Here is a 13,091-nt window from a genome sequence, read left to right on the forward strand (position 1 = left end):
CGGCAGATTGGCAAATGTATGATTCCTGAAGATTTTTTAGCAGTTGATTTGGTATAAATGAGTAACTTGGTGATTCTCTTAACTGTTTCAATTGTGCTCTACAGATGGATCACGGCTTGCCAGGATGTTTTGTTGTTTGACTATTTTATCCCCCACTGGAAATTTGACAAATTGCAGCCTGCATGAAATATATATGCAGTGTGTGTGATTTATTTATTTTTTTAATAATCAGATCCCGCTAAGCAGTGAATGGCAAAATAACGCAGAATATATTTCAGTGCAGTTCTCAAACTTAACAGACCGATAATAATAATAATAATAATAAAAACATTTGCACAGTGGACTGGCTCAGCGAGACTGGAAATACCCAAACGGCAATGAACCGTGAGTAAGCAAGATTCGCAAGAACCAGACTTCTGCTGTCCGGTCAGTGGTTCTGACCGTACACAGTACAAATTCCCTTAAAACCGGACAGTTGGCAACCCTACATCTAATGCTGGTTTACAATCTAGAGAAATGATGCCGGTTACCGGCCATCGGTGTGAAAACAGCCTCTGAAATTACTGGTCAGCTTCTCTTGAACACCGCAAAACCTGAGTAGGCTCATGTCCCACGCCCACTCCCACGCCCTCTCCCACGCCCACACCCACACAGAAGCTCCTCCCTCAATGTCAAGAGCGGTGCAGTGTTTGGCTGTTCCATGAATCCTCCCTCAGATGTGGGAAATCAGTCTGCTTTCAATTCCCAAATGTAACTTTGTCTCAAAATATATGTATTCAGGGACTATTTTATTTCAGTGGAAGGATACATAATGGGGCAGCAGTGTGGAGTAGTGGTTAGGGCTCTGGACTCTTGACCGGAGGGTCGTAGGTTCAATCCCCGGTGGGGACACTGCTGCTGTACCCTTGAGCAAGGTACTTTACCTAGTTTGCTCCAGTAAAAAGCCCAACTGTATAAATGGGTAATTGTATGTAACAATAATGTGATATCTTGTAACAATTGTAAGTCGCCCTGGATAAGGGTGTCAGCTAAGAAATAAAATAAATAAAATAATACATTTCGAAGCGAAATAATCCACTCCAGGTGTGCAGTAAGACAATTCTTAACTCCAGGTGTGCAGTAAGACAATTCTTAACTCCAGGTGTGCAGTAAGACAATTCTTAACTCCAGGTGTGCAGTAAGACAATTCTGAACTCCAGGTGTGCAGTAAGACAATTCTGAACTCCAGGTGTGCAGTAAGACAATTCTTAACTCCAGGTGTGCAGTAAGACAATTCTTAACTCCAGGTGTGCAGTAAGACAATTCTGAACTCCAGGTGTGCAGTAAGACAATTCTGAACTCCAGGTGTGCAGTAAGACAATTCTGAACTCCAGGTGTGCAGTAAGACACTTCCTGGGTGGTTGATGGGACTCAGCCTGCAGCCGCGTGCCTCACACCGCACCCAGGGTGTTCAGTAAGAATCGTCTTACCGCACACCCTGTCGTGGGTTATTTCTTACTTCTATTATCCACACAGACACACACAGGTCATTTTGTAAATGTAAATAGCATTTACAAAGCCAAACAATCCCCTAACCACCGTTAACATTCGCATACCATGGCTGGTATTTTGTGAAGGGTGGAACTGGATTGTGCCCCAGAGGTGACATGAAGCCCCTCTGAAATGCTTGCTGAGATATTAGCGGTGAAGAGCCGCATGCAGTCAGACACACAAAGGGAAGGAGCTGAGACCAGCCCCCCTCTGTGCTAGGAGCATGTGATAGACCTGCCAGATTTTAGGAAATATTGTTTTCCTTTCATAATAAATACCCCCCCCCCAGTTGTTAGTATTTAAAAGCTAGTGTCCTTTAACATAAGCAGACATGTTTAACGTCGAGGGCAGCACTGTAACATTTCTCATTAGAAAGCATGCTCTTGGTAATAGATCACATTCACTCTTCAAACTATGCTTTGTGTCTACTGTTACAGTGATTACTGATCTACTGATCTACATTAAACACACACACACACAACAGTTGTAATTATATATATATATTTTTTTTAATTTAGTCGTTGCCAATTATTTTTTTATTATTTTCTCCCCAATTTAGAATGGCCAATTATTTTTTTAGTAGGCTCAGCTCACCGCAACCACCCCTGCGCTGACTCGGGAGGGTGAAGACGAACACACGCTGTCCTCCGAAGCGTGTGCCGTCAGCTGACCGCTTTTTTTCACACTGCGGACTCACCATGCAGCCACCCAAGAGCTCGTCCAATTGAGCGCAGCCCCCTGGAAGCTCCCATCCTCAGTCGGGAAAGGAATAGCCTGGACTTGAACTCGCGACGTCCAGACTATAGAGCGCACCCTGCACTCCACGCGGAGCACCTTTACTGGATGCGCCACTCGGGAGCCCCTCAACAGGTGGAATAGTTATTGACAAACATTTGAACTACTTTATAAGCTTTTCAGTTTTCAATCATTCTAGACATTTGTCATGAAACTACACTTTTTTTAGTATTTATAAATTTCCCATTATTGAATGATTTTTTTTTTCTTCTGGGCAACATACTGAACAAGCAGCCAGTGTTAAAGTGTATGCTGTGATGAAGGATGCAGGGCAGTTCACTCTGCCTGCGTCTCTTCAACCACACTGTGGCTGGGGAAGTGGAGTTATCTGTACAGACCACAGTGTCGGCTAGGGGAGGGAGAGAGAGAGAGAGTCCCTTTGACATCACAAAGCCCCCACAAGCCATTCTGCGGTGGGATTACAGTTTGCATCTTTCCATGAGGCTTGAGCCTGTGACCGTTTCCCCATCACAGCAGCACCTGCGCTTTACCGCTCATGGAAAATAAATGAATGAAGATACAAATAAAAAACGAAATAAAGAAGAGAGAGCGTCCCATTCTGCAGTGGGGTGACAGCTCATCTCACACTTTCCATTCCTGTGCTCAGAGGCTGGTATAGGCAGAGTGAGAAACTGCAATCCTGGCTATCTAGCAACACCTAGTGGCAGGATCTTTAAAAATACTCTAACATGTGCAAGACTGCAAACAAAAAAGAAAGAAACAAGCAAGAGACCAGATACGCTATTTTAATAAATTGATGCAATATTTACAATTCAACTCTTCGAACAAATTACTGTCCGTTTCCTACTGTCATGGCTGTAGTATACAAAACCAAACCAAAAAAAAAATTGTCTGAAACTCAGTTCAAACATGGTATAAAGAGAAGGGTGCAGACGCTGCGTCTGTCTGTCTCTCTCTCTCTCTCAAACTGCTGTCTGTTGCACTTGGTTTCTTCCCCTAAAGGATATTCACAGTTCAGCTCTGCTACGTTACTTCAGCTCTGTATGTTAATTTACACACCAACAGCATTAAAACAATGGCAGCACAAGTGACAGCAGATACATGTGAACTGTACCACAGTGACAGGAGCAAGTCTATTGGATTCTCCATTTAACACAGCAAGTGTTCTCCTCTTGTGGTCCAGTACGAGCCTGCTGCATGTCCCCAGGACCTCTCTGATAAAAGCAACTGAATTGAGTAAGAGTCTCCAGGGCTGCCTCGATGTGCTGGGGCAGGTGTCAGCTGAGGACCAGTCCCTCCTTGGCTGCCAGTCGCTGTCGGTGCACATGGTCCTGCTCCAGCTCCTTGTGGCTGGGGTGCCACAGCCGTGCCAGGATGCGCTCAACGTTCAGGGCGTAGACTGTGTGTGAGGGTACCGCCTCGCGGTGAATCTGCAGGAACACACACACACACATTATATATATATATATATATATATTACACACACACACACAGGATGATTCGAAAGTGAGTTCACCACATCCATGCTATGGTGTGTTTATGTGCTACACTTACTTTCTAATCCCCCTGTGTATATAATTATAATTAGCAGTGTTGTGTGAAGCACTGCCATCACGGAGTCTGACCCCCGCTGGCAAGATGAGGTTAAAGCTCTCCAATTACAAATGCAGAGGAGCCCAGCTCTTTTGCACAGCAGTTAGACGTGGTCACCGGTTGGTGCCCAGATGCCACCCTGTTTCACCTGCCTGAGCTGAGACATTGAAGGGCCAGTGAGAATGTAGCCCACTAACTGTACTTGTAAAAGACTGCTTTAACATGGTCTGTTGACTTGAGCGGTTGTTATTATAAGCAGTGACCAGTCCCATTCTAGGAACACAGGGCGAGTCAATGACCAAGAAGCAGCAGACAGGGTCTTAATAATAATAATAATAATAATAATAATAATTTGTTTATTTAGCAGATGCCTTTATCCAAGGCAACTTACAGAGACTCAGATGTGTGAACTATGCATCAGCTGCAGAATCACTTACGTCTCACCCGAAAGACGGAGCACAAGGAGGTTAAGTGACTTGCTCATTGTTACGCAGAGGGTGAGCTGGGATTTGAACCAGGGATCCTCCTGGTTACAAGCCCTTTTCTTTAACCACTAAAAGAAACCAACTGGACCACACAGCCCCCTTTTCAAACCAAGACATGTGTCACCCAGTAGGCCAAGGAGGCTCTGAATGTCTGAAATGGATCCTCATCTATTGATTTTCTGTAACTGAATTTTTAAATAAAATACATTTTTTTAAAAAAGATAAGAAATTATTTGTCTTTGGAAAACAAAGGAAGACAAGAAAGAGACAAGAATGTTCTCTTGGTGCTAACTAAATTCAGCACTATTGAGTGTGTGATGCATTCTGGATAGAACTGAATTTAAAGAGGAGGAGTACCTGCAGCGCCTCCAGGAGGTCAAACATGCTGACTGGAGGCGGGGCAGCCAGGAGGCGGTCCCCCGAACAGGCCAAAAGGAGGGCAGCCTGCTGCTCCGCCTCATCGGGGGACACCTGGGGAGGCGGACCCGGGGGCAGGGAGGTGCTGGGGGGCAGCCTGCAGAGACACACACAGACACACACACATATATATTGAACTACTATTTACTCAGTGGCTACATGCTGCAGCTGCACGTCCAGTAACGCAAGTACATTCAGCAATTAAATACACAATAATGAAATCAAATCACCACCTGGTCCACAGTCTGAAAGACACTCTGAAAACATCTATTAGTTGCAACACATCTTAATCAGTATTTTTCAGGGATGGAAATAAGACTCCTACTGTATAGCAGCTTCTCCCCCATTCTTAGTTTCATAATGAACCCGATTAACTACAGCGAAAAGGTAACACGCTCAGGTGCGTCTTAGTAGACTTATAGTAAAACCACGAATGGATGAAATTGCTATACACTGGGTGTCTTATTTCCACCCCGCCCCCCCTCCCTGCTCTTACCCATCAGGGATGCTGTTGTAAGCCCCCATGCTGTTCTTCAGGTAGGGCTGAGGGGTGATGTTGCTGCCAAAGGCATATTTGAAGTGCCGGTCCCGCAGGCGATAGGCTTTCCGCCTGGAGATCACAGCCATCAGAATGTCCTTCAGGTGGTGCTGAAACCAGAGCACACAATAAAACACAAGCCCTCAGTGGACTTCACCCCCTTCCTCTCTCTCATTTACTTATTAGAGACACCCCTGTCTGCTCCAGCCCCATTAATCCCCCCGCGACACGTCCTGTACCTCGACGGCACAGACGAGCGTGCTGACCGCGTCCTCGCTGACGTTGTCCAGGCCGAGCTCGAAGGCCGTCACCATCATCCTGGCCTCCAGCTGCCCTCTGGAGGGGAGCAGCAGCGTGTGGGCACTGAGCCGCACCTCCTCCTCCTCCTCCTCAGGGGGGTCCTTCGACATGAGGGGCTGGGCTGCGGAGAGGGGGTTCAGGGACTGGAAGCGGTGCTGGAGAGAGAGAGAGAGAGGAGAGAGAGAGAGGAGAGAGTGTCACACACACTGGCAGTGCTGCACCAACCCATTATTCAAATTGAGCTCTCTAAATAAATCAGGTGCTGACATAAGGCGAGGGTCATTGGTGTGAATCAGGCTAGTTTACCAAAACAAGTGAAGAAACAGCTGCTTGGGTTTGTGTGGATCGCTATTCTCCAGAGTCTAAGAAAAGCAGCGATCAGCACAAACCCAAGCAGCTGTTTCTTCACTATTTCACATTGAATGGTAAATTAGCCCGATCAACACTAATGACCCTCACCTGATTTCTCAATAATTGGTCTGTGCCGCACTACTGTTAGAACAACGTACTTCCACTACTAAACCTGTTCTGAAATCACAGTGGCCATTCGATGTCAAAATGTATCGATCGTTTGTGATGTTAGCAACATCAGTGTCCAACTGCTGGCAATGCCAAGTTGTTTTGAGGCAACTGTATTATAGATTAGACCCATCAACACAAACATCTTGGACTTTACCATCAGTGTAACAAAACGTACCGTTGAATGGACCTTTGGCAAAACATTATGTTTGTGTATATTTACTTTCAACAACTACAGTACTACTGCTGCAGTGACCTACACAGACAATATACACCCCCTCCCCCAATCACAGGCACACTTACGTCAAATTTCTGTCGCACAGAGGAGAACTTCTTCTTCCCTTTGGGTTTCCCAGGTTTGCAGGCAGACCCGCCTGCCCAGGGCAAGGAGCCAGCACCCTCTGTGGGAACAAGAGGGAACCGGCTGCTAAAACCATTCCAGGAACCCCACGCAATTCAGAAAGGATTTCGCTCCTCAAACAACACTGGCTAGGCTGATGAAGGCCCTGTGTTGGCTGATCGTCTTGTTTCTCTCAAACAGCACAGTGATCTGCCATATCCGAGACCTTATTCACAAACACTGAATGAAATCAATTTATTACAATTACCACCTGCACTGCGCTAGTCCTCCACAAGGCAGAGCAGTTTATTCAATACAGATAACGGTGTGACAGAGGTACTGTATTAAGCATTGAACAGTAAAAAGGCAAAAAAATAACAGGCATTTCACCCACTTGACAAGCACAGTAGACATTAGGCACTGCACTTACCCACAGCATCACTGTGCATTTTCTTACTACAGCCTGAACATTAGACAAGGTGTTCAGCGTATTCCAACAGCTTTGTCTGTCCAGCTCTTTTTTTGCAAGGTTTCAGGAAAAAAATACAATTATCAGTGCATTACCTGGGTGTGGTGAAGATGCTAGCCTAAGTTCACTGCACTTCGGTTCTGTACTAACCATCTTCATTACAACCAGGTAACCTGGGCGCAGTGCAGGGGATATTCAAGGTTAGGGTCAGTGCAGGGGATATTCAGGGTTAGGGTCAGTGCAGGGGATATTCAGGGTTAGGGTCAGTGCAGGGGATATTCAGGGTTAGGGTCAGTGCAGGGGATATTCAAGGTTAGGGTCAGTGCAGGGGATATTCAGGGTACAGCCAGCATTGACATGAAGGATGATCAACCTCAGGTACTGTTGAGGAAACCAAACCAACCCTGAACTCCACACTATTCAGCCATGTGTTTCACTTCACTTTTATTCCAAATAAGGAATTTACTTCCACATCACGTTTACTAAAGGCTGCATTCCAACATTTGTATTGGCTTGCAGCTGACTGAATATTTCAATCTGGGTTTGACAAGTGCATGCCTTGAAAATACACAAAACAGATAACTTGGGGCTTGGTACAACGTGCTACGCTCGCTGGTGAATGTGAAATATACGGACGTTTTCCTGTTCTTGCTCAGCTTTTGCTACTGACATGAACCAACCTCTTTACAGAATACTTGGTTTGAAACAATGAGAATACTCTAGTGTGTGTGTGGTTTGAAACAATGAGGATACTCTAGTGTGTGTGTGGTTTGAAACAATGAGAATACTCTAGTGTGTGTGTGGTTTGAAACAATGAGAATACTCTAGTGTGTGTGTGGTTTGAAACAATGAGGATACTCTAGTGTGCGTGTGGTTTGAAACAATGAGAATACTCTAGTGTGTGTGTGGTTTGAAACAATGAGAATACTCTAGTGTGCGTGTGGTTTGAAACAATGAGAATACTCTAGTGTGTGTGTGGTTTGAAACAATGAGGATACTCTAGTGTGCGTGTGGTTTGAAACAATGAGAATACTCTAGTGTGCGTGTGTGGTTTGTGCTGCTTTGTTGCTCTATCGTAGTTGTATCTAGTCTTGTACTGCGCTGAATCCCACTGCTGCTGCCTCTGTAACTGTGCTGTCTGGCCAGCGCCTCACTTGTTAATGAGGGCTCAGTCTATCGAAACAGGCTTCTCTCCTAGTTAAATAAATAAACACACTCATAAAATAAAAGAAACTCAGTCCGTCATTAAATCAAATGACAGCTTCTAAAAACCTTTAGTATTCTCTCGAGTGGGATTTCAGAACACATTTCAGCATGGAACAGACAGAGTTTTGTCATGTCATGCTCCAGCCATTTAGAGTTTTACACTTCATACAATTTTCTTCTGGGTTTTTTTTGTAACAGACAGAGGAAAAGAAAAAATGTAAATCTGAAAAGGGATTGAGTTTGGTGTTTATTATCATATGGTGGATACACTAGTCACTAGACTTGAGGGAAGCTGTATTTACAGCATTTGTTTTCAGTCCCCACTTGTTAACTGAATATAAATAAATGTTTAGTTTTGACCACAAGGGCTCACAATGTCTGCACTCCAAGACAAGCAGGGACTGTGAAATGTTTTTCTTTGTGCCCCTCTCTCTCACATTGTGGTGTGGCTGCGGGTACCTACCTGGCACAGACACCATGATCTGACAGCGTGTGAGGATGGCCAGCAGGAAGTCATTGTGGAAGTGCACTGCAGAGAGAAGGGAAAGGATGTCACCACACACAGCACAATATGCAACAGCAGTACAGTGTTTACAAGATCTGGTAGGGCTATACAGAAAACATTTTCAAAATAAAGAGAGACACACAAGCCATGCTTAAATAACAAGAATAAGGGTCACTAATAAATGAACCCCACAACCCCCCATTAAACACTCCAATAGTGCTGACAGAACGTTTCGGCAGTGCGTCTCTCTCAGTGTCTTCAGTGCCTCTGTCTGTCACTGAGTGTATGAAGGGTTTTTTTACTATTTAAATGTCAGCACTATTGGGATGGTTTAATAGTTACAGATGATACTTGCCAACATACTGGACACAACAAAAACTGCAACAAGAGGAGTCTGCTGTAAATGAGAATCTTACACAGCTTCTCCATTTAAGAGAGTTACCTGGAGAATACGATTCTCACTTACAGCACACCCCTCTCGAGGCAGCTTTCTAGTGTGAAACTTTATTAGACTTCATCTGTGGCAAACAGGGGCTTCACTGCACTCTAAACCACAGACAATACTGCAGAAACCACTCCTGTCACTGGAACACTGCGAGAAAGCAAACGCAGTCTGTACTGGAGTAAAATACTGACTGGTCTGCTTGGAACACACACGATAAATAGCGGACAGGTTATCTGCATGGAGAGGAGTTTGCAGGAAGATTCGGGATGCAACTCCCCCAGTGCAGAACTCAAGTAAAGGCTGGCTGTAGCAGCTACTGTGCAAACCCTTACCGTTGTCTTGTGAGAGGAGTCTCCTGGCCTCTGTATCAAACTCTTCTTTACTGATCTTCTGTTTAAACCAAAGCTTCAGGTTAGCCCAATACCTTGAAAATAAAACAGATGAAGGTTAATTGCTACCTTGTCTTCCAAGAGCAATACGTTTTCAGTGAATATGCTGCAGTAATTACATAAAAAGAGAGAGCACGCTATGTTTGTATGACTAAAGCACACACAGAGCGCTGTGCAGGAAACGCACAACACACCAGAGCTCTGTGCAGGAAACGGACAACACACCAGAGCTCTGTGCAAGAAACGGACAACACACCAGAGCTCTGTGCAGGAAACGGACAACACACCAGAGCTCTGTGCAGGAAACGGACAACACACCAGAGCTCTGTGCAAGAAACGGACAACACACCAGAGCGCTGTGCAGGAAACGGACAACACACCAGAGCTCTGTGCAGGAAACGGACAACACACCAGAGCTCTGTGCAGGAAACGGACAACACACCAGAGCTCTGTGCAAGAAACGGACAACACACCAGAGCGCTGTGCAGGAAACGCACAACACACCAGAGCGCTGTGCAGGAAACGCACAACACACCAGAGCGCTGTGCAGGAAACGGACAACACACCAGAGCTCTGTGCAGGAAACGCACAACACACCAGAGCGCTGTGCAAGAAACGGACAACACACCAGAGCTCTGTGCAGGAAACGGACAACACACCAGAGCTCTGTGCAAGAAACGGACAACACACCAGAGCGCTGTGCAGGAAACGGACAACACACCAGAGCTCTGTGCAAGAAACGCACAACACACCAGAGCTCTGTGCAAGAAACGCACAACACACCAGAGCTCTGTGCAGGAAACGGACAACACACCAGAGCTCTGTGCAGGAAACGGACAACACACCAGAGCGCTGTGCAGGAAACGGACAACACACCAGAGCGCTGTGCAGGAAACGGACAACACACCAGAGCGCTGTGCAGGAAACGGACAACACACCAGAGCGCTGTGCAGGAAACGGACAACACACCAGAGCTCTGTGCAGGAAACGCACAACACACCAGAGCTCTGTGCAGGAAACGCACAACACACCAGAGCGCTGTGCAAGAAACGGACAACACACCAGAGCTCTGTGCAAGAAACGGACAACACACCAGAGCGCTGTGCAGGAAACGGACAACACACCAGAGCGCTGTGCAGGAAACGGACAACACACCAGAGCGCTGTGCAGGAAACGGACAACACACCAGAGCTCTGTGCAGGAAACGGACAACACACCAGAGCTCTGTGCAGGAAACGGACAACACACCAGAGCGCTGTGCAGGAAACGCACAACACACCAGAGCTCTGTGCAGGAAACGGACAACACACCAGAGCGCTGTGCAGGAAACGGACAACACACCAGAGCTCTGTGCAGGAAACGGACAACACACCAGAGCTCTGTGCAAGAAACGCACAACACACCAGAGCGCTGTGCAAGAAACGGACAACACACCAGAGCGCTGTGCAGGAAACGCACAACACACCAGAGCGCTGTGCAGGAAACGCACAACACACCAGAGCTCTGTGCAGGAAACGCACAACACACCAGAGCGCTGTGCAAGAAACGCACAACACACCAGAGCGCTGTGCAGGAAACGCACAACACACCAGAGCGCTGTGCAAGAAACGCACAACACACCAGAGCGCTGTGCAGGAAACGCACAACACACCAGAGCGCTGTGCAGGAAACGCACAACACACCAGAGCGCTGTGCAGGAAACGCACAACACACCAGAGCGCTGTGCAAGAAACGCACAACACACCAGAGCGCTGTGCAGGAAACGCACAACACACCAGAGCGCTGTGCAGGAAACGCACAACACACCAGAGCGCTGTGCAAGAAACGGACAACACACCAGAGCGCTGTGCAGGAAACGCACAACACACCAGAGCGCTGTGCAGGAAACGGACAACACACCAGAGCGCTGTGCAGGAAACGGACAACACACCAGAGCTCTGTGCAGGAAACGGACAACACACCAGAGCTCTGTGCAGGAAACGCAGACAACGTTACACACACACACACACACACATACATATATATATATATATATATATATATATATATATATATATATATATATATATATATATATATATATAAAGGCACAGTGCCTGTTCACAGCTTTACCATACTTTCAATGAGAACAGCAAATACTAATATCAACGCAAGGGTATCCTCTCGTCTCGTTTACGTAAACATTAATATTTTCTACATTTTTACTTAAACAAAACCACACAAAACAACATTAAACACCTGCAAATTAATACAACTGATGAAGTACTGTGCTAACTCAAACTAAATGGGGACCGAAACCGTTGCCCAAGTCCCGACTCTAAATTCATCAGAGCTATAACCCGGCTGTCGCTGCAAGGAAATGTCGGTGCTCGCTCGGCCTTCGTCTACTCTGTTCCCGTATCAGCCTAATTCCCCCTTCCTGAATGCTGGCCGATATTAATTTCTGAATACTCAGTACTATTTCTGTGCTTACTGCTTTATGTTCTCTCCCAGCGCCTCGCTAAGGTTTTTCTTGGCCGCTTCTAGCTCGCTAATATTGGAAGCCATCACGTCTCCCGGCTCCGTCGCTGCACTGCAGTCATCGTAACAGACCTGCCTACCGCTTTACGACAGGTCGCTATGGCGTCACACAGTTGCTATGCGACAACCTCCGCTTTGTTTCGTTTTGGAATTCTTTTTGATTAATCGCTTTTATTCTGTTTCCATAGTTACACTGCATTCCTGCGCCTGGGTGCCATTCCAATTTAACCCTTTCAGTCCTGGCGGGACCTCAAGGTTTATATTATGTTACACAAGCCGTCAGAAATCACATTGGAGCCTCACGGGACTCCAGAGAAGTCCAGCTGCCTGGGCATCCTGTTTCATGTTTTATGGGAATCTGTACAGTGTCTGGGCGGCACCACTGACCGGGTCACCGGACAGCAAAAGTGCGGTTCTTGCTAATCTTTCTTCCTCACTGTGTTCGTTACCGCTTGAGTATTTCCCTTCTTACTGCGCTCCTAACCAATCAGAGCTCGCCGAGTCCTTGTTTCGCTGTCGACATTCCTCTCTGCTGTGCAAACATGTTTTTTTTGTTGGTCTGTTAAGTATGAGAACTACACAGAGATATTCTGCTTTACTTTGCATTTCATTCGTACGCGGGGTTTGTTCTAGAGTACCTGTTGGTGTTGACTGTTATAAATATTTCCCCCACACTTTGCTGGTTGCAAATCCCCATAAGCATTTGTAGCAGGCATTGTGTATGTGTGTGAAGACGAGGGGCAAGCAATGTACAGAGCCCGTTCTTTAAACAGGTCCATTAGCACAGGGGGGGCTGCATTATGAGCAAGAACTATGTAGCGAGTATGGGGCTTCCCAACCCTGCCCCTCCCCCAGCCACTCAAAATACAAGTAGAAGAACACTTGTGACAAACACCAGGGCTGGAAATAAAACTCCTGCTGTACAGCCGTATGATCCATTCCTGATTTTACTATGACTAGTAAGACACACCTGAGCTTGCTACCTGTACACACTGGGGCTAATCAAGCACATATTAAAACCAGGAATGGGTGACACTGCCACGCAATAGGAGTCTTATTTCCATCCCTAAAACACACAA

At 46.3% G+C, this 13,091-nt stretch overlaps 1 protein-coding gene across 1 annotated transcript; it reads right to left on the reverse strand.

Annotated features, from left to right (window-relative positions):
• Positions 1–3,055: 3,055 nt before the first annotated feature.
• LOC117402552 (transcriptional adapter 1-like) lies at positions 3,056–12,316 on the reverse strand. Its single transcript, XM_034003817.3, has 8 exons — positions 11,966–12,316; positions 9,436–9,527; positions 8,617–8,682; positions 6,442–6,539; positions 5,559–5,774; positions 5,278–5,429; positions 4,722–4,878; positions 3,056–3,716 (listed from the first exon to the last, which is right to left on the reverse strand). The coding sequence occupies exons 1-8, from the start codon at positions 12,037–12,039 to the stop codon at positions 3,564–3,566; spliced, it is 1,008 nt and encodes a 335-aa protein (XP_033859708.1). The 5' UTR covers positions 12,040–12,316; the 3' UTR covers positions 3,056–3,563.
• Between the last annotated feature and the right edge of the window lie 775 nt (positions 12,317–13,091).

The sequence above is a fragment of the Acipenser ruthenus genome, chromosome 10 (genome assembly GCF_902713425.1).
Source record: "Acipenser ruthenus chromosome 10, fAciRut3.2 maternal haplotype, whole genome shotgun sequence".
NCBI classification, from domain to species: domain Eukaryota; kingdom Metazoa; phylum Chordata; class Actinopteri; order Acipenseriformes; family Acipenseridae; genus Acipenser; species Acipenser ruthenus.

Bases quoted from the DNA above. Each gene is read 5' to 3' on its own strand.
- LOC117402552 (XM_034003817.3), bottom strand. From the start codon at position 12,039: ATGGCTTCCAATATTAGCGAGCTAGAAGCGGCCAAGAAAAACCTTAGC. The intron at 6,540-8,616 runs GTAGGTACCCGC...TTGTTCCCACAG, and splicing joins GATCATGGTGTCTGTGCCAG to AGGGTGCTGGCTCCTTGCCC. The intron at 5,430-5,558 runs GTACAGGACGTG...CTCTGGTTTCAG, and splicing joins CGCTCGTCTGTGCCGTCGAG to CACCACCTGAAGGACATTCT.